This window comes from Aotus nancymaae, unplaced genomic scaffold (assembly GCF_030222135.1).
Source record: "Aotus nancymaae isolate 86718 unplaced genomic scaffold, 86718_ANA_hifiasm-v0.15.2.pri h1tg000036l, whole genome shotgun sequence".
Lineage (NCBI taxonomy): Eukaryota > Metazoa > Chordata > Mammalia > Primates > Aotidae > Aotus > Aotus nancymaae.
In genome coordinates this window covers 58376248-58397735 of record NW_026988450.1, presented here as the reverse complement: position 1 = coordinate 58397735, position 21488 = coordinate 58376248, and the positions used below count along the sequence as shown (strand labels likewise).

At 35.2% G+C, this 21488-nt stretch overlaps 1 protein-coding gene across 1 annotated transcript in view; it reads right to left on the bottom strand.

Annotated features, from left to right (window-relative positions):
• The window catches only part of PKHD1L1 (PKHD1 like 1), a 151828-nt gene that overhangs the window by 49852 nt on the left and 80488 nt on the right, over positions 1–21488 (bottom strand). Inside the window, exons 40-50 of the mRNA XM_064384533.1 lie at positions 21328–21477; positions 19684–19858; positions 18560–18716; positions 18001–18157; positions 16644–16723; positions 16050–16179; positions 14553–14682; positions 11058–11299; positions 8993–9129; positions 6626–7655; positions 5116–5307 (exon numbers count right to left, since the gene is read on the bottom strand). Coding sequence (XP_064240603.1) covers positions 5116–5307; positions 6626–7655; positions 8993–9129; positions 11058–11299; positions 14553–14682; positions 16050–16179; positions 16644–16723; positions 18001–18157; positions 18560–18716; positions 19684–19858; positions 21328–21477 — 2580 coding nt within the window. The remainder of the gene's footprint in view (positions 1–5115; positions 5308–6625; positions 7656–8992; positions 9130–11057; positions 11300–14552; positions 14683–16049; positions 16180–16643; positions 16724–18000; positions 18158–18559; positions 18717–19683; positions 19859–21327; positions 21478–21488) is intronic.

Here is a 21488-nt window from a genome sequence, read left to right as displayed (position 1 = left end):
GCTTCAGGAGCAGAGGCATTCAGAATTTATACTACCAAAAAATCCTGAAAAGTATGAAAAGAACTGTGACTATCTGGATTATTGTTCAGCAAATATCCACTCCTCTCTTCTCCTTGAGGGCAAAGTAGACTTCCTTGCTTCGTTGATGTTGGCCAACAGGACATTAGCAGAACTGACACTAGCAAATGCTTGAAAAGTGCTTGCTCAGTGAGGCTTGACTTCTTGAGTCTCTTATCATCACGAAGAAAAATGTCTCCCTCAGGTAACTGTTCTCCCTTTGTCTGACATTTGGAACAAGCACTTGTGGAGTTACCTGAGCTCAGCCCTTGGTAAAAAGCAAAGCCTTATATTGAAGCAGAGCCTCCCAGGTGAGCCCAGCCTTTCAATCAACCCAGCCCCTGGACACATAAGAATAAATGATTTTAAGCTTATGATATTGAGTTTTTAGATAGTCTGTTGTGAAGCAATGGTTAACATATAAGAGTTGATTAAAATCATCCAAAACCTCTAGAATTTGCTCCTGGATTTGCAGAACTAAACTCCACTAAAGTTTAATTTTTAAATTTTTTATTGTTTTTTGAGATGGAGTCTCTATCTGTCACCCACGCTGGGGTGCAGTGGCACAATCTTGGCTCACTGCAACTTCCGCCTCCTGAATTCAAGCAATTCTCTGGCCTTAGCACCGCCCGCCCCCACCCCCAGTAGCTGGGATTACAGGCATGTGCCACCATGACTTGCTAATTTATCTGGTATTTTTAGTAGAGACGGGGTTCCACCATGTTGGTCAGGCTGGTTTCAAACTCCTGACCTCATGTGATCTGCCCACATTGGCCTCCCAAAGTGCTAGGATTACAGGCATGAGCCACCGTATCCAGCCTCCACTGAAGTTTTCTGATGCTTGGGATTACACTTTAACCTGACATTCCTTAATAATTCAGTTTCATAAGTAAAACTAATTTCCATTTTTCTAAGTTGTGTTTTTCCTAATTTTTAAAGCTGCATTCATTTCAAGTATGTTGGTTTTAAGTATCTTGGACTGAAATATAAACTCTTTGAAGTTGATACTTTTTAAAAATAGGATCATTAAGAGCAAGTGTCTTAAATTAATTTGCCATCTGTTGTAACTTTATACATATATTTACATAAAGATACACCATCATGCATGAAATGCTTTAATAAAGATATATAAGGACAAATGTAAAGTTATAGCAAACCGTTACTTCCCACTAATCTAGTGTACTTTTTAAACCTTTGTTTTACTTAGCAAACATATACAATCAAGAAAAGTTATCTTTTTCTGTTTTTAATTTTTAGAAGTAAATAATTTTATTTGACTTTAATGGAAATAAAAGTAGCCAAATGTACATTACTATAAAGTTGATTTCTTTTTTTCACAACCAGAAGTAAAATGCCTGGCATAGTGTTTCCTCTACTTTGCAATCTGGTCTGAGTATTGCAACTGATTCTATTCAATTCAACACTTGCTGAGTAGTTACTATTTGCAATGTTCTGTGTTGAATGTTGTGGTGTCAGAATGATAAGTTTAGATCTTGCCCTCTAGGTATTTACATTTTAGTAACTAAATAAAAAATCTTAATTCTTGAAGGGAATAGACCAAAGGGCACAGAGAGACTTGACAAGAAAGCTATAATGTCACAAATTCAGAAATACCAGACTCCTAAATCAAAAAAACCAGAATCTAAACAAAGCAAACAAAACCTCCTTTCTAAAATTCTCACCACCACTAAAAATGACCACAAAAAGAAAGCTTAGAGACTTAGATATTTGAATATTAGTTCTTAAATATCAATAGTTAAAAGAATATGCACTTTATCATGTTGTATATTTAAAGTAATTTACTTAGTAAGGTTGCACATCTCTGCTTTTCCATAAATGTATACCTTAAATCCTGTTTTAATAATGTTCAGTTTACTCACAGGTATACCATAAAGCATGTGAAAGAATGATTAAATAAGAAACTATTCTATGACATAGTAATGGGAAATACTAAAATATCATTTTATTGGATAAAATAACTTCATTTGATTTTGATGTTTTGGTTACTTTTGTTTCAGTTTTTATTTGGAAGAAACATTCATAGATATTTTGCTTAAAATATCTTATTGTACCACAGACTTTAAAAGTTTAAGTAACATCATTCCATTCTGGACATCTATTTATCAGAATGAAAGTAGTGGTTTCTGGGTTTATATTATTAAGACACTGTGACAGTAGGTATAGCTATTACTCAGATAGCAGGTACATGACCCATTTAATTCACAGGGGAAAAAAACCTAGAAAGAATGTTTTAAAATCAAATGTAATAACTTATATCATCATAATGAATGTTGAAAGTGGTGCTGCGCACTTACGTTTTCTCCTGTAGATATACTTTCCACCCTCTCTACCCTGTTCCTTCGCCTCCTGGCTTCTAGTTGGGTTTAGACAGTAGGAAACACAGTAGAGAAGACAGGGAAGGAGAAAGGTGAAAGAGAAGTATTTATTCCCGACTCTCACCCTTAGGGAATGTAGGGGGATCTTGGTGGGCTCTTGTATCTCTCAACCAAGGGGCACAGCTTCTTCAGGCAGCCTTCTTCATACAGCTCTGTCTCTGGGTCCACATAACTGTTCCTTCCCCTCATCTTTTCAAGGCTAGCAATGGAAATAGCATTTTCCCCCCTTACTAGCCCTTTGAAAAGTTTGATAGTGGCTGTTCTTTCGATGCTGAAAATGCTGATAGGGGATGCTGCCATAGAATTGGCTTTTCTGATCCCACTAAGAATAATGGAATCTAAAAGTGGCAGGAGTCAGTGCTTAACCATTAGATATAAAGGTAGGTCTAATTGGCACAATAACATCTGGGCAGAGGATTAATCAGTGTTCTGACCTGCAGGAATCTGTGATAGCTGATTGATCTTGAGATTCCACAGATTAGATAAGTAGCACACTAAGGTGATATTTGGTGTGCATATAGGAAGAAAACTAAGGTATTAGATAACAGAAGTCTAACTCAGAAGTCTAACTAAGTGGAAATCCACTCTCTATTTTCTAGATCCAAGCCAATTCACAGACCAAAAGCCCCACCGCTGAGTGAAAGAAATCTGTGACCAATTATACTAGGGAAATAAAAATAACCAGACCTTCCATATTATTAGATCCTGGCTCTAAACTGATGCTAATAATTCTTGAAATCACCAATGCCTACATGCGAAAATGGCCCACCAGCCAGAGTGGGGGCTTATCAAGGGGCAAGTGACGGATAAGTCTTCACTTAATCTCACAGTAAGTCTAGTAGAGTCATGGGTACATCTTATGGTTATTTCTTCATTTCCAGAATGTATAGTGGAAACAGATATATAAAATCTGGTCTGAGTATTTGCAATCTGGTCTGCATATCACAACTAATTCCATTTAATTCAACACTTGCTGAGTACTTTATATTTACAATATTCTGTGTGGAATCTTGTGGTATCAGAAAGATAAGTTTGTAGATCTTGCCCTCTAGGTATTCACAGCTTAGTGACTAAATAAAAAAAAAAAATCTTAATTCTTGAAGGGAATAGACCAAAGGGCACAGATAGACTTGACAAGAAAGCTATAATGTCATAAATTCAGAAATACCCAACTTCCTGAATTATATATAAAATCTAAAAGACTGGCTCCATTTGAAACAAGGGCAGAAGCTGAAATTCTTCTAAGAAATATCTTCATAAGAGAAGCTGACAACATGCAGTGTAATAACAAAATTCCAGCATGTCCTGATGGATTTGACATAGGTAATTTTAGCAGCTATCATGTGGCTGATAAAATTATGCTACACATTTTCAAATCTTAATTGGTTTATATTGAGATACATCGTTTAAAATTTTTAAACGGTAAGTCTCTACTTTGTAAATATAATGGGGAAATTCAAAAATATTGATAGCATTTTAAAGTAACATGAAAGTATTGCAATACTGATGAGAAATGGTAAATATTGATGCTATAAGAGGAAAAATAAGTGCACTCAGATTCTGTTATTAAACTTTTTCTATATTTATGATTCCTTATTATGTGTTTAGACCTTGATTATTTCAGTTTTCCATATTGTTGTCAAGAAGCTGCATCATTTACATTTATCCAGAAAGTGTTTAAAAAAACCATATTTGATGATGATATAAAGATTTTGTTTAGCAAATCTTTAATTCATCAATGCTTTTTCCATTTTTCAGAATACACAGTCCATCAGAACAGTATATATTGAGTAGATTCATTATAAACAGATATATTAAAACTAATAATTTCTAGAGAGATGATGGATGGAATGATAAAGAAGATATAGATATGAACCAGTCAGGATAGGTTAGGTCAGGTAAAGCGAGACTAGATAGACTTAGTAATTGGCAGAATTCCCACACTGGTTCCCCAACTAAGGGAATAGGGTCAAATATAGTAAGAGGAATTAAGTGGATACTCTAGGAACCATGTTTGCCATCCCCTTAATCAAATAAAAGCAAGTTTAAATCCTTGAGAGAAGGAAATACAGAGATTAGTGCCATGATAGAAGATTTAAGAAATGTGAGGATCAGGATTTTCACCACATCCCAACTTGGCTTGCTTGTTTGGCTAGTCCAAATGCCAGACGAATTATGAACAATGACAGTAAATTAATGCAACATAGTCAGGTAATGACCTCAAACATATTTGTTGTTCCAGGTATTGTACCTTTACTGGAACAAATCAGTAAATCCACAATCCCTGGTACCTGGTATACAGCTATTAACCTAGTAAATGCTCCCTCATCCCATCTCAATCAGCAAAGATAATCAAAAACATTTGCCTTGAGTGGCAGGAACACTACATTTTTACTTGCTCCAAAGGACTATGCCAACTTTCCTGTTCTCTGTCATAATATTGTCTGGAGGTTCCTTGATCAGCAGTATATTGTGCTGGCTTCTGCATTTGTAAATGCTCCTCAAACACCTACTTTGAGAGTATTATTTGTTTCCTGCTTGGACTCTAAATACTATACTTTTTGCAATGGTTGAACAACCAGGTAACAGTGCAAGAAGATGATGACAAAACTTTAGGAATATATATTTAAATTAGTGGTTTAAACTAATATATTCCACTTACCAAAAGAGTCTGAAAGAACCACATCCTTTTCAAGCAGAGATACTGGAGAAGGCTTGTTGAATGCTAAACGATGAAAGCTGACTGAAGCATCACAGACTGATCCAGGGAACCCAATGCTCCACTCAGCTTCCTGAGTGCAATGAGAAGGGTCTAGCAATGAGCTGTGTGGAATGACGGTATGTCCTTTGTGCCCTGGGAAACAAACAAACAAAATAGGTTTTTATTTCACATTAAAAAACATAAAAGGGTCTACAATATACAGAATTGTGACCCATAGTACCACTAATAAAATCTAAAGGTCTGGGTAATTTTTTGTTTGTTTGCATGGAGCAAGGGGATCTCATCCAGAAGCTTTCTAGTGGCTCTTTGGTCAGTACCTTATTGTGGATTTAGCTGAAACACAGGGTCTGAAGTACCCTTGAGAGTCAAAGTTGGAGAGAGGAAGTGGGATGAGTAGGCTATTCAAGGACACAAAGAATTTAAATCCAGGTGTTATGACCATAAAGCCTTTACTTGAAACTGGTAGACTGCCAATTAATATTAAAAACCTAAACTGAATTAAGTAAATCAATAAACATTACACAAAGCTTTATATGTCAAAAGCATCCAAACGTTCTCCCTCTTCAAAGCCACAATTATACTTGAGACAGAAGTTAACAACTGTGGCTGAAAATTCAAGTTTTGTGTTTGAATTTTGAGATGAATCTTTTTTCATCCTTCAGAGTCTTTCAAAAGCAAATCATAACTGTCTATAGGTTTACCTGTCGACTGACTCAAAAGGATGAGGCACATATCCTTGCTATCTTATTTAGACAGATTTTTATCACTTACAAATTGTAAAGATGCTAAATTCTAGAAATCATGAATATTTATGAACTTTGAAAATGTGACATACTCTGAACTTGAAATGCTAAAAAAAATTAACCTACAATGTATATTGAATTTTGTTCTTTTTTGGTATTCTTTGAATAAATTACAAATTTAGAATTTAGATTGGAAGAAAAGGGTTCACAGCAGGTTTGTGACTTATTTATTCTCTTAAAAGTATTTTCACAAGGATAGATTGAGTCTGTCTACAGTGCTTTTGTAAATAAATCTGCAATTTATATGTTTCCAGAGCATAACTGACTGGAGAATTAGGGTAGTCATATAAGCGGTTTCTTATCTGTACAATTAACTGAGTATAAAATGGAGGCATTCTAAAACTGAAGTGGCTTACTTTTGTGATCAATGTTTTCATGAATATTGCCCAAAATTTTCTGTTAATTTAAAATCAATGTGCTAATGTGGGAGAAAAAGTACATATTTGGAGGCTGTCTCTGACAGGTTGGGCTCTTCCAGAAAAGAATCTCATCTGTGCCTGGTGCTTGCCTCTGTCATTTAAATTATTAGTAAAGTTTGGTATTGGGTAAGATCTATATGCACATAAGTCTACTTTAACAATTCAACTCTGTGCTAACACAAACATATTTCCAATGGATTTTTAGCACAAATTAAAAAATAACATTACCTGTAAGTGAGCCATCAACATCGATCAATACCATTTCATGTTCCCAGCGAAAGCCAGCCTTGTTTGGTGTGTGAAAATATTGGATGTCAACAAACTTTGCACTCCAACCTCCACATCTGTCATTACAAACTCCAGAGATGGATGTCACTCCCAAAGCTACACAGTTGGGACGGTCAAAGTTCATAAAATGCACAGAAGATACAGTCAAGCCTTCACTGAATGGGAGAACCAGGCCTTTTCTTGTGCAAAATGCAGACCCCATTCCCAGTTCATCAAGATGGCCAACTATTTTTGCATTTTTAATCATCGCTCCATTGGTTTCACCCCATCCTCCAACGTAAGGAGCCAGGATCCTCTTAGTCTCAATTCCAGCCTCATAGTTATTCACCATCACAAAGTTATGGAACTGAAGGGCACCTCCATTGACCCATTCAGCTCCTTTTTGACAATTCCAAGCAGTAAATGAGTTAAATCTTGCAGGCACAGGAACTGTGGATATACAAGATCCCGTTTGCATGGGGAAATATTCCTCAAAAATCCACATTCCAAACCAACCTTGAGAATGGACAGTATTGTTAAAAAATTCTCCAAGGGGAACTCTTTTTTGACAAATGTTTCTGTCATAGGATGGCCCATCAGGGTGGTTGTTCATCCGGTACCAAAAACCAAAGTGAGTGCCACCAGCAACAGCATTGTGTCGTATGGTATTGTTCGGGTTGGTGACCCAAAATGCAGCCGGGGTCACATCATCATTCAGAAGACTGGTACTTTGCTGTACAAATACCGCCAAGTTATACTGAAGGATATTGCCATGTTCAATACCATCTTCTATAAAAAATGCTCCTCCCCTGATATCATATATAATATTTCTCTCAACCAAAAGATGGTGTGTATTATGGATAGTAACAGCTCTGTTATAGGCCTGGTGAATTGCACAGCCTCTTACATAAGATTTAAAGTGTAAATCCCCGAGCAGGTGCCAATGTATTGGATATCGCCCCAACCGGAAAGCCTGGCCAGCATGGAATACCTGTTAAACCCAGAAATCACAGCTATTTAGTAATAACTCAGATGTTGAGCTCATATTTTCTTGTTTCAAAAAAATCTCAAATTTTATATCATTATTACTACATTTATTTCTTTCAAATTGTTTATGTTTATCATTTGAAAATGTTATTCAACCCCCAACCCACCTTGTTTTATACAGTGTAAAACACACCAGACTTATTACAAAATGAATGAAAGAATGAAAAAAGCCATCTTTGACTCTTCTGCTTTTTGCCTTGGTTTATTAGTAAACTTTTGTGTTTTAGAAAATAAAACCCCTTAAAAGACTTCTTTTTCTCCTTTACTTTGATTCTTATGTAATAATAAGAAACATTTAATGTTTTCTGTATGCCAGATATTGTGCTCTTTTACATGTATGATCCTAATGTTTGCCATAATCCCCTAAAGTAGCCACTTACCATTGACTTCATTTTACAGATGAATAAATGAAAGTTTAGAAAGGCTGAGTATCTTGTTTATGGTTACTAAGTTCCATTTAAACCCAAGTTGGTCTAACTCTAGAGCTGATGGTCTTATTAATCACTTTGCTGAACATTCTTTCAATACAGAGGATGCCAGTGTGTCTGTGTGTGTGCTTGTGTGTGTGCACGCATGTGCACTTGTCAAAAGATCTGACTGAAATAAGAGGGTGAGCCATGCAAGTATTTGGTGGAGGAGGATTCCAAGTAGAATGAAAAGCAAGTACAAAGGACCTGACATAGGAATGTGCTTGACATGGACACATAAGGAAGCCTCTGTGACTAGCATGGCACGAGCAAGGCATAGGTTCATAGGAGATAAATCAGAGGGCATCTCGGGTCAGATCACATGGTTTCTATGGGATGGACTTGTACTTGTTATTTTAGGTATACTATGAAGCCATTGAAGGATTTTGAAGAGGGGTGTAACAAGATCTGATTTACAGTTTTAAAATTTTATTTTGGCTGCAGTGTGGAGACTCTATTAGAGCAAGGTGGGAGCAGGAAGACCAGGTAGGAGAAAATCGCAGCAGTCCAGGTGGGAGGAGATGGTGGCTTGGGCTCAGGGTCAGGTGGAGGTATGGAAATAGACTGGATTCTGGATATAGCATTTTGTGGGTAGAGAAGATAGAATCACTAATGAATTTGATTTGGGGGTGTGAGAAAATTTGAGAAACAAAATTTTGGCATGATCAAATGAGTGTATTAAAATTGTTTACTTATGTATCTGTCTCCCCTACCAGATTATTAGTAGCATTGACAAAGAGCAGGAGCTCAATACACATTTCTCATATGGATAACCATGAGCAAACCCCTGTGATTTAGCAATAATGCCTCTCACCTCTACATATTCTATTCTCCCAGTTACCATGTTAGCACCAGGTACAGGAGCATGAAACATAATGCAGCCTCCAAATTGGTCGCTTCCTATTTCTTCTCCAAACTTTCCTTGGAGGCAGGTCTGTGTAGCAAATTCTCCTTTAAAACAGTGTTTAAAGCATCATCATTATCAAAAAAATCTCACAATCCTCTTATATTGAAGATTTTTTTCTCATAACTAATTGTATCATTTGATTCACATGTCATCTCAACCTCATCCTAGAATGTAATTATTTGCATTCATATCATTACCTCTTTTAGATAGTAAGATCGGTAGGTACCTTGTCTTGTTCAACTTTGCATTTCCTAAATGCAAAGTATTTTTCAGAGAATATACTAAACAAATCTTTGAATGATCAAGGGAATATTGATAATGGTATTTAGTTTTATTATTTCTGAAGCCTTCCCCAAGATTTGAGGATTAACATAATCAATGCAATTTTATATTTGTAGAACATGAGAGTATGCATTATGTCTCTTACTTCTTAATACTATAGTAAATAGAACAGAAAATATTCTTAACCTAAACAGGATGAAACTAAGTTTCATGTACATTGTGAGACTTGATGCAGATAAACTGGAATGAGAACGTAGCTCATTTGACATCAAATCCCATGAGTCTGTCTTATACTTCCCTTTAAAGGAAAGGCTATTATTTAAGCTGTTACCAGTTATTATTCAACTACTAATAGGTTTGTAATGATATTAATGATTACATAAAATATTTAACAGAGACTTGTAAGATGCATTATGCTTCCTGCTATAGATATGGGAACTGTGATAAACATCATTAAGGTTCACCAGTATCCATTTCCTTTCTACTTCTGGGTATACAGGGGTTTGCACTAACTCACTCTCTTCAAGTTAGTTAGGCATAGCCATGGAATCAGTTCTGACCAATGACCCTGAGTAGAAGAGACACCTGTCACTTCAAGACCAAAGCAACTAGTTGCTAGTGCTTTACTCTCCAGCAAGCTCATCTCCTGCTTCAGAGATCACAGAAGCCCACACTGAGACAGATCCTTCGTAAGCCTGGATCCCAAGGCAATTATAATGAGAAGAGCCCTCCTGTTGACCCACATGGGACACATGTAGCATGAATGAGAAATAGACTTTTATATTTTAAATTTTGGGCTTATTTATAATAGAGTATAACCTATTCCAGTGGCTCTTAACCTGAGGCCAATTTTGCCCCAGGGAATTTTTTTGAAATGTTTGGAAACACTTTTGGTTGTCACAGTTGTTGGAAGAGACTACTTTAATTTAGCTGATAGATGCCAAGTGTACTGTTAAACATCCCATGATGCACAGGACAGTGTCACACAGCAAAGAATTATCTGGGCCAAAATACCAACAGTGCTGACACTGAAAAACTCTGACTTAGCCTACCCTCACTGGCTCAGATCAATATAGATTTTTCCCCGTATCATTCCATCTATTAATTTTTCTGACCATCCATCATCTGTCTAGGAATTAATTAAATATCATTCCATAATAAATCCACTCTCACACTGTTCTGATAAACTGCAAATTCTGGAAAATTGAAAAAGGCTTGATGAATCAAAGATTTGCTAAACAGAATCTTTATATCACTATCAAATATAATTCTCCATATTTTCTGAGTAAATCTAAATAATGCAGTTTCTTGCTGACAATATGTAAAACTAATCATCAAGGTCTAATCTAAACATAAGAATGAATCCTAAGTGTAGGAAGAGAATTTATCAACAGAATCCAAGTACACTTATTTCTGCCATTACAGTGTCAGCATTAACCAGTGTCAGCATTAACCACTTTTCTTAAATATATTCAAATATCTTCATGTTACAAATACTATCAGCGTTTCCAGATTTCCACATTTAATTATATTTATAAGATATTTAATGATATAAGATTTATACCATTAAATTATATTTAATGATATTTATAATGAAATATATTTAAATAATGTATTTCAATATAAACCAATTAGTTTTTTAAAATATATGGCATAATTATACCAACCAAATGAGAGCTGCTAAAATTACCTGTGTCAAATCCATCAGGACATGCTGGAATTTTGTTATTCCACTCAACATTATTGGATCCTCTTATTAAAATATTTCTCGTAAGAATTCCAACTTCTGCTCTTGCTTCAAACAGAGTTCCATCAGGGAGTGTGACAGTAATTCCTAAGTGTGTGTAATTTAGTGGATTACTTAGTGTTACGGTTATGCCATCAGCAGATACAGATGCAATAGTCCTTTTCTCATTCTCTCCTTGACTGTGTCTGCAAAAATTTTAACAGAAAATTTTCAAAATTAATATAAATTGACATAATATATTGTTTTGGTATATTTGTTTTATTCATTTTAAAAACTTCTTTGCAAAATAAGAAACTATTTTATGCCATATAATATTCTGAACAGAAATTAGGATAAATTATTTTATTCTTGCTTAATTAACTAAATTTTACAAATATATTCAATAAATTATTTTATTCTTGCTTGATTAAATTTTACAAATACATTCAATTAAATTAAATATTTTTCAAGTTCTACATTTGTTTCTAGAACTGTATTAGCTTATAAAAAGTATTTGGAAAACTATTCATTTATAACTTGGAGGATTATACTCAGTGGTTCTCAATTGAGGATGCTTTTATTCCTCCCAGGGAATATTTAGCAATGCCTGAAGACATTTTTGATTGTCACAATTGGGGGCTGCTACTGGCATCTAGTAGGTAGAGGCCAGGGTTGTTTTTAGATAATACACAGGATTTCCCCAAGATAACAAAGATTATCTGGTCTGAAATGTCAGTCATGCACAAGTTGAGAACCCTTACAAAGGGGAGTCACTGAAAGTTCCTGAACAGAGAAAAGAAATGATTGAGTTGAAGTTTAGGAGGTCTCATTTTTACCATTCCTCCAAATATATCCCAAATTTCAGCCACAGCAGAAGGGATTTGCCAGTTCTATAATGTAAACATTCATGCGTTTAGTCATTCAACAAACATTTATTGAGGGTCTAACCCGCATTTTAGGCATAGAACTAAGCACTGGGGATACCAAGTAGAAAGTTTCCCTAATTTTAAAAAGACAAGTGTGTCAATGCTTGATTGTATAATATTATCTGCTAAAGTGTGATTGGTGCTGTTAACAAAGGTAAGCTTAAGGGAGTTACCTCTGTGTTTTCCCAACATTTTCTTTTGGCCCTTCTCTCCCTCAGCAAATCCTTTTCCTCCTTTAAATGCCAGTTCAAATGACAGTGCCACATGTGAAAACGATTCAAAGCAGTTCTCTCAACTTTCCCAAACCTACTTCTGCATTCTCAATACACTCTGCATAAAGCCCTGTTAGTGCTCAGAGCAACCACACTGCACTCCTATGAGGTATCTACCTTTCTGTCCCTTCCATTGACTTGTGTGCTCTTCTAGGCATGAGACCCATTGCAATTATTTTATATGCTGAATACTTAGGACAGCACCTGTCACAACTCAATAACAGGTTGTGATTGATTGAACAAATTAATGCAGAATTAATTCATGCAGGAAAGAAAGTGGAATGGAGCCCAAATAGGAAGATGATGTAATATTCCAGGTGTGAGAGACTGAGAATCTAAATCAAACTGAGAGCAGAGAAAGCTGATGAGAGACATGTCAAGGGCAGACAAAAAGAACTTGATGATACAGAGGAAATAAAGAATGATCATAATTAGAAGGTCACTGAGAAAGCTTTGTGAAGAAGAAAACTAGAAGGTAGGGGTTTAAAGAAAGAAAACAAAGGATGATCAGGAAAAGTAGAAGAAAAGCATATAATATTTAAGCAGTTTACAACTTTAACATAAAGGATAAAAAAAGATGCTACAGGAGACAGGAGAACAAAGTTGTTTATCAACATGGGGGTGTATGGGGACAAGAATCATTCCAAAAGATGCAGGGAAGGAATTGTTGGGGAGGGGACAGGGAGAGGTGGAGATTAAGGATGCTTAGAGATAAGGGCAAACCAATGGTACAAGATCTCACAGGTGGCATGCAAAAAGGCTTTAGATTAACCTCTTGAATTTTCTTCAATTCAGATGATGTGATGATTTCTTTAGAAAGTAGTTCTGAAAAGCATTTTTATGTTATATGTACCTAAACACATCTTTCCTTCCTTTGTTGTAATATAACAACACTAAGTGTAATAAGCACTTAGTTTGAGCCAAGTTCTGCTTTTTCTCCTTTACACATATTAACTAATGTAATCCTTTCTAATAGCATTCCAATTTTACTGAAGCACAGAGAGGTAAGATAATACAACTACAAAACTGATAAGTGGTAATGCTGGGAGCTGGACATAGGCAAACTGACGTTTAAAGGCATTTTCTTAATCACTGGCTTTGCAAATTCTCAAACGGGATTTATCAATGACATAGTGAACAATTAGATTTGGTGGGAAACTCCTTAATTCTTGTTTCTGAAAACTAAATGGCCCCATGCTAAACCCTAAACCTACATGTGATACAAAAAACCATAAATGGAAGATTTTCTATTTGTTAGTAAGCCCTATCACTTTTCTGCTTTTTTATTTTGCCATTATATAATTAAAATTTCTTCCAAGGGCAGAAAAAAATAAGGACTAAAGCTCAGTATATATTTAACTCTTCCTAATAACTGCAAGTTGATTTTTAGCATGGAATGTGGCAAATTCAAAATGCTATCTTGAATTTTAAATTTAAATTGAATCATGGCCTTAACACAATTTAGCTGTTTCTTATCATAAATTACTGTTAGTTTTCTGATAATCACAACCATATTCAATTTTACAATTGATATTATATTATCTACTGATTATATTATCTATAATTTGAACAATAAAGCAAAAATAAGGCTCCTATTTCCCCTACCTCTGTTATATTTGATGGTGTTATGTTAATTTTCTTTTCTTTACGTCTTATTTGCTAAAATACGTAATTAAATAGAAATTAAGGGCAATAAGCAGTTTCAGTTTCAAAATAACAGGCACCTAAAAGGTTATGTGACTCATCACTTTTTGCATAATGATTTCTTCTCTTTTATTTAGTCAGTATTAACAATTTTGCTCAATGGGAACCACTGCTAAGGCTGTAAGATAAGAAAGTTTACTAGCTTCTTTCAAACATGTTCTTTGGTGACCTCAAACTAAGAAGCTCATTTACATTTTTTGCATTCATTAAGGTATTTATTTAAAACCCTATGACTTTTAGTAGTCAAACACTTATTTTTTCAAATAGAATCTTACATGGGAGCCAAACCATGTAAAACATAAATTTTACTAGGACATATTTATTTCCTAGATTCAAATTTATGTTTTTTCTTATCGTAAATCTATCAATTATAATGCAATACAATTGTGATCAACCTAATGTTAACACTTGGCAAATCTGTATTTGGCTTTTCATGTTTCTTTATTAGAGATTTCAAATTTAAACCAAATAGTCATGCATCATCTGAATTGTCTCTCTTTACACAGTTTAAACATTTCTTTTCTAAATAAAAATCATTAAGCCCGAAGACATCATACCTGTGTCCTGTGCTTGCAATTACAATGTTATCTCCCGGTTTCCATGTTACTGCTTCTTGTAAAATTAAAATTCTTTCTCCTGCCTTTGCAGTATGAGCCAGGCGAGTCCAGATCACAGGAACAGGCACACCTAGAGCCAACATATACACTGAGTATTTCTTCAGATGTGTTTGATTGGTTATTGAGAACTTTATGCATTTTGATCTTTTCCTAAATTGAATCAATGTTGGGAAGTTTCATTTTACCTTAGCATTTCATACATTTCTTCAAAAAGAAATATATAGAATGCTTGCTTTATAAAAGTAACACTTATGTTTGTTATAACATGTATAAGACTATAAAAATTGTCCAAAAATATTCTTCTGCAATGATATGCCCTATTTATGACCATCTTTTTTACAGGGACACATTGTAAATGGGGTGTGATAATATTGACAAAATGAGAAGTCTATTATCTTTGTCATTATTGGTAGGAATTGGTTAAACTAATAATCTAGAATCAAATGTAGACTTTTCTAAGAAATTACATAGTATATATATTTAGCCCCATGTAGGACTTTTATGATAATAAGGTATTAGGTTTATGGTATTCTAAATTTATAAAAGTGATAGATTATTGCAATGTAGAAAACTTCAATATAAAAAGGATTCACACCATGCTTCCTTTAAATAGTATGTTGCCCTGGTACCTCAAACATGATCACTTGCTAACAATGTTCTGGGATATAGTTATAGAAATCCACAACTATAAATCTATTGTTATATTTCAGAGATACTCCATTGTCAGATGCAAATATAAAAATTTACATTCTTCTGCTTCTAGACTTAGTCTTCTTATATAGATAAATAAACAAGCAATCACATGTATATAGTATATGTAACAGACAGGTACTATGGTTAGTGTAAAATGAAACAAAAGCTTGCAAGCTCATGGAAAGGGGGAAAAGAATGTAGAAAGACCCAGAAAGGCTTTCCCAAGGGTGACCTTGGTTCTGAGTCTCCCCTTTTTTTTTCTTTCTTTTTTTCTTTTTTTGAGATGGAGTATTTCTCTGCCACCTAGCCTGAGTTAGTGGCACAATCTTGGCTCACTGCAGCCTCTGCCTCCTGGGTTCAAGCGATTCTCCTTAACCTCCTGAGTAGCTGGACTTACAGGTGTGCACCATCATGCCTGGCTAATTTTTGTATTTTTAGTAGAGACAGGGTTTCACCATGTTGTCCAGGCTGGTATCAAACTCCTGACCTCAGGTGATCCACCCACTTCAGCCTCCCAAAGTGCTGAGATTACAGCTGTGAGCCACCTTGCCCAGCCTGGTTCTGAGTTTTGATGTCAGGGCTGTCCTGGCTTGGATGTGGGGAAGAAGGAAGGAGTAAAGAGGGGATATCTAAAGATATGAGAAGGCTGACACACTTTCACTTAGAGAATCTTATCAGGACAATTATCACTGGTGTCTGGTGAGTCTTCCTCTACCAACTCCCTTAGCCACTCAGCCACAGTACCGTGCAGATCCAGGATTCCCTCCCGCACAGCCAGTGTTTTGGCACCATAGACAGGGAGCTCAGGAGATCGCAGGTGCCCATGCAAGGTAATGACAGCCTTGTGTTGGAATGGGGATGTCTCTGTCCCAATCTGCAAAAGATAACACAAATGCCATTCAGAAAATTAAAACCCCAAATCCACAATGCTACTCACACAAAAGTAGTTCTATCCTCTCTTCTCTTTTGAGAATTAATTACTAAGTTGTTCACATCTTTCTTCTGAAAGATAAACCTTTAATTTTCTAGTCAGCCAAATACACTATGCCAGACCTTTCAAAGGTATACTGACTGATTTTAGCCACATCTCAGAGTTAATTCTTTCCTGTTCTGTTGTAAATTCTGCATTATGGGAATACACTACTATCTTCCCATTAAAAACACAATATTCTGAAAAACTTCTCCCCCGCAAAAAGGATTTTATACTAATAACAGAGACCTAAACAAAGATAAACTTAGGAGATGTTGGCATAATTAAGTATCTGTTTTACACATAGTATTTAAAAAAATAAATGGAGAGAGGTTAGAAATGAACATGTATTATACTCTTTTGAATACCTGAAGAATGCCTCCATCTGTAATTAGAATATTTTCTGCCTGGAGTTCAATGTCAGCTTCATCAAATATTAGAGTTCCACCTATGAATCATACAATTTTGAAATACATCACAAGGACAAATTTTGTCAAAAGTTACCGATTAAATTATTAATTACAATTTAACATAATTATTAAATTATACATTAAATTAAAATTTAATTCCTCATTCATGTCTTGCTACTGTTATGCATGTAACTTCAGTTCAGTTCTTTGGGAACATAAAAGCATAAAAACTCCAGACAAAACTATGGGAGTTTACAGAAAATCAAAACCCAGGGAAGATTATTTTCCCTTCACCATTGCTTATTTTAGATGCTACTTAATAGCTCAGCTATGCAAATTAGTTCTACAAACAGAGCACCTCAAAATATAAATTAAGAACAAAAGCAATGAAAGAAAAGCATGTTTATAAAAACCATTACAATGTCAACATTAGCTCTGAACTTTTACCCATTAATTTGCACTCTTAACAGCTATAGCCTGATTAGCATTATTAAAGATCATACCTACATACATTTTTATGAGAGTAGTGTAAATTTGTAAGTAGTAAAACTTTATTTGTCCAAAGGTCCAATATTTAATAACTGCAAAAACCTGAAACTTTTCTATTATCCCAGAAGTTAAAAATAGTACAATACAATACAGGAGTCTTCCGGAGGCTAAATCTGTTATGGCAAAGTTTGTGCACTAAATCCTCAAGCAGTCTACTCTTACCAATTAATGATTCTTTTACATCCAATTATCACAATTGTGGTTGTTTAGTTTTCTATAGTGAAAAATAGACTACAGCAGCAGAGATAAGCCCAGCTAACAACTGAAACAGTTTCACGGGCAACGGTAAAAATCACCTGTCTTCCAAAGGGAGTCAAGGGGATCATTTAGGATAGAATTGAACAAATCTCTAAGACTTTTTAACCCCTGGGACCCACTACATCAGTGTTTTTCTAAGTGGAAAATACCTTTTATTGTTGTGATCAGTGAAAGTGGGTGGGCATGCTCACACCCCGCCCCCCTGCATTGTTACTGAACCAAAAGCTTCATAAAACAACATTTAGCTTTAAAAGGTACTTATCCATATGCATGCAGTCTATTCTGATACTTTCTATCCTATTTCATTTTTAAAATGCTTGCTGCAACACATTAGATAATATCATAACCACAAATGGATTGTAATACTCAATTTGGAAAGCCCAGAACTACACTGTGTATTAAAAAGATGATGCAACTATGGATATTTGTAATTGTGGATTTTGATTAAATCAGTTTCACAGAAATATTTCTCAGGAAGAGTCTAATGAACAGATATTCAGAAATTTACCCTGAATAAGCAACATTTTCAAAATAGGAGTGCTTTGATCGAGCAGAATTGTCTGTCCTTTGGTAATAACAACAAGAGACCCTTCTTCTGGGGGAGATCTTCCCCCCCATGAGAAATTGGAGGACCAAGCATCAACATAAAGAAAGTCAGCATTATCCTGTAATAGAACATAAGAGACATTACAATTTAGGGATTTTAACCAAAGTTTTTCATTCAATTTTTCAAAAAGAAAAAATATATAAACAAAAAACATTTTATTAATAATAAAATCTAACCTACTTAAAATGTGTTATAATTGCCTCTTGGTTTATGTCACAATAATAATCAAATTTTAAAAATCTATTGCCAATTACCCCACAACTCAGAGAAATCAAAAATCTAAAATAATGAAAATTTTAGTAAAAAGCAACAAAAAATGTAAGCTACTTTAAATGTCTTATAGTCATAGCTCAGTTATTTTTTTGGAGACATTAAAGTGAAACATCCATTACCAATTAGCCCACCTCCCATAATGCTAGTTTTCTATTGCTGTGATTTCTATACCCAACAGCACTATTACCAGTTTGGCCATGCCAACACCTCTGATGTGGACGTGAACTGGAGCCCACCCTGAGAGAGGATGGGCATCTGTCATGCAGATGATGTGTGTCTTGTTGGAACACTCAACAGCACATTTGGCTTCAGCTATGGTGATATGAACATCCTCTATATTTTCACTGTAAAGAAAAAGGGAAAGCAAAACATGTATGTTTTCCTGAAATTTCTAGATCACGTTGTCAAACCCTTTTATTCTCATGTATTATTGCAAAAATAATAACCTGATCCTATTGGCCACCAAAGTGCAGATTGTCACTTTTTTTCAGTATTAAGACTTCAAAATATTTACTGAAAAAAAAGTAGAGGTTAAGAGTCCAGAAAATAGGACTGTAACTATCAGGGGTTCCAGTGTTGAAGAAACAAAAACAGTGATTTTTGTTGTTGTTCAGTGATTCTACGTTGGTCTCCCAATAGGTAGTTTTAAAAGAGATTTTCAAGGATCACTTGACCATGTGACATTTTCATCATGTTTGTGGACTTTAGAACCTAACCTCCAGGTAAAAATGCAAGTTCAAGGTTATCATAACTGCTTGAGGAGTTACAATGAGCCTCTATGGTGTATATGATCTGGTGTTTTGACTTCAGCCTTCGCCACTTGAATAATGAGGACAGTGCAGTACACAAATTTAAGTCAAATAATGAGTATGTTTAAGAAAAAGAACTTGGCCAATTACAGTGGAATAGGCCTGCTGTAGGGAAAGATGTTTCTTTGACCCAATGAAGCAGACCATGGCTGGAGATAAGATGTTGGGGAAAGTATATTGGTGATTTATATTTGTGATGCTACATACTAGGATTTGAGGCAAGTTATCTAACTTGTTTAATCACAGTCTTCTAACCATAAAATGAGGTAAAAACATCTCAGGAAGTAAGGCAGGACTTCTTTGTGGGTAGACAGGTGCTTGCCACAAAATAAATACTCACTAAATGTTAGTAATTAGTACTATTCCCGCCTTAAGCATAAGTTACAAGCATATAGGTACACGTTACATAATGTATTTCAGCACTGTCTGGGCATAGGAGAAAGCAGGCGTAATGGCTTGAGTCTGGAAATGCATAACAATGATGTGTGTATGGAGACAGTACCTGAATCCTGACCCCATGACTGTCAGTCTGGTGCCTCCTGCCGTACTGCCTCTCTTGGGAGATACTGCAGTGATGAGTGGAGTCAGGAACACTGCGTACGTGAATGGAGTTGTAGACTGTGACAAATATTTCCCATTAACCACACTCACTTCACAGGCTTGTTCAGCGCCCCTGCCTATAAGAGGAGGATCAAACTGAATGCAGTTCTGGCATCAGGCCCTGATTCATTTCCAAAACTTCCAAACATTTTCAATAACATCTTCTTCTTCACACAGTCATCTTTCTTTTCCAATATAGCTACACTACATGTGAAGAATAGTGGCCTCTAGCAATAGCCAAAAACATTACAAAGTTCATGATCATTATCAGCAGAGGGAAAAGCCCTTGGACCCTCCCTGGGAGACTCTTTCTGTAGAATATTCTACAAACCTGCCTGCTTAGTTTTCCAATTCTAGAGGATCCAACTTTGTAAATTAGAACAGGAAGGAGGGAAGAACTGCTTCAAAGCAGGCATACTGACAACAGCAAGGAGTGACAGCTGAAGGCAAGGTCAGAGACAAGTACTACAGAAACCTGATGCAAACACATCAAGAGAAGATGCAGAGCTAGTGTTAAGACAAACAACCTACAACCTGGACAAGTCTTGACAGCATTGCTACATGTCTGTTTTAAAATCAGGATTTAAACTCTGGTGTTGAAATGATAAGTAAGCTCAGTGATAAAAATACTGCATTTTCAATATTCTTTGTTAAGGAAGTCAGAGAAAGAAGCAACAACATTTAGAAAAGCTTCATAAATTTTAACATTTTAAAAAATGTATCCACATAAAACATATCCTTTATTCTTCTAGAATATTCACATTGTTTAAATATCTTCTTAAATTTTTTTAAGTAATAATTAAGATTTGTTGTCTAAAGTACCACATATTTAATCTTCACAACAATCCACTGAATTAGAGTTAATAGTATCTCCATTTAATACATGGAGAAACTGAAGCAGAGAGAAGTTAAGTTACTTAGCCAGGGTTACACAGTAAGCAACAAAATTGAGATTCAGGGACTCCTTAGAACCAGGCTCTTAACCATTAACTAAAAATAAATAAGAGTAAGAATAATTGCAAATTACATATAGTTCCAGACATCATTTCATCCACTTTATATACATTAACTTATTAAACCTGACAATAACCCAGTAGACTACTGTGATTCATCTTACTCGGATGATAAAACTGAGGCACAGAGAGGTTAAATAACTTGTCCAAAGACACAGGTCAGGTTTGAGTTTAGCAATGCACTACAGGGTTGACACTTAAGCCATTAATGGAACTCCTACCTTTAATAGAAGCCTAATAATCTAATGGGAACTAAAAATGTGTTCTCCATTTGGGATGCTCCATAAACTAAGAACCATCAGTTTATACCATAAACTGAAAAACTGCAATTTATTATAAACAATTCCATCTATAATATATGAATCTCAAAAGACATGTAAATCTAGAAAATGTTCTGAAGAAATTGCTTAAAATTAGGACAGTCATAAAGTAATTTGATTACTCCAAGGAATCCAACTTGAAAAAAGAAATTAATTGATCTTTATAAAATCAACTAGTTCTCAAAGACTGCCATTATTTTTCTGACAACTTACCATTATTAGATGGAATTTCACATAATAATGTTGTGTAATCAGATCTAAGCCTGTCAACTGCACATTCTGAGCCACAAACTAATATAATTGAATTTTGTGGATTAAATCCGGTGCCTGTCACAGTCATGGTTTGACCCCCACCAAAGCTCCCTGGGGAAGAC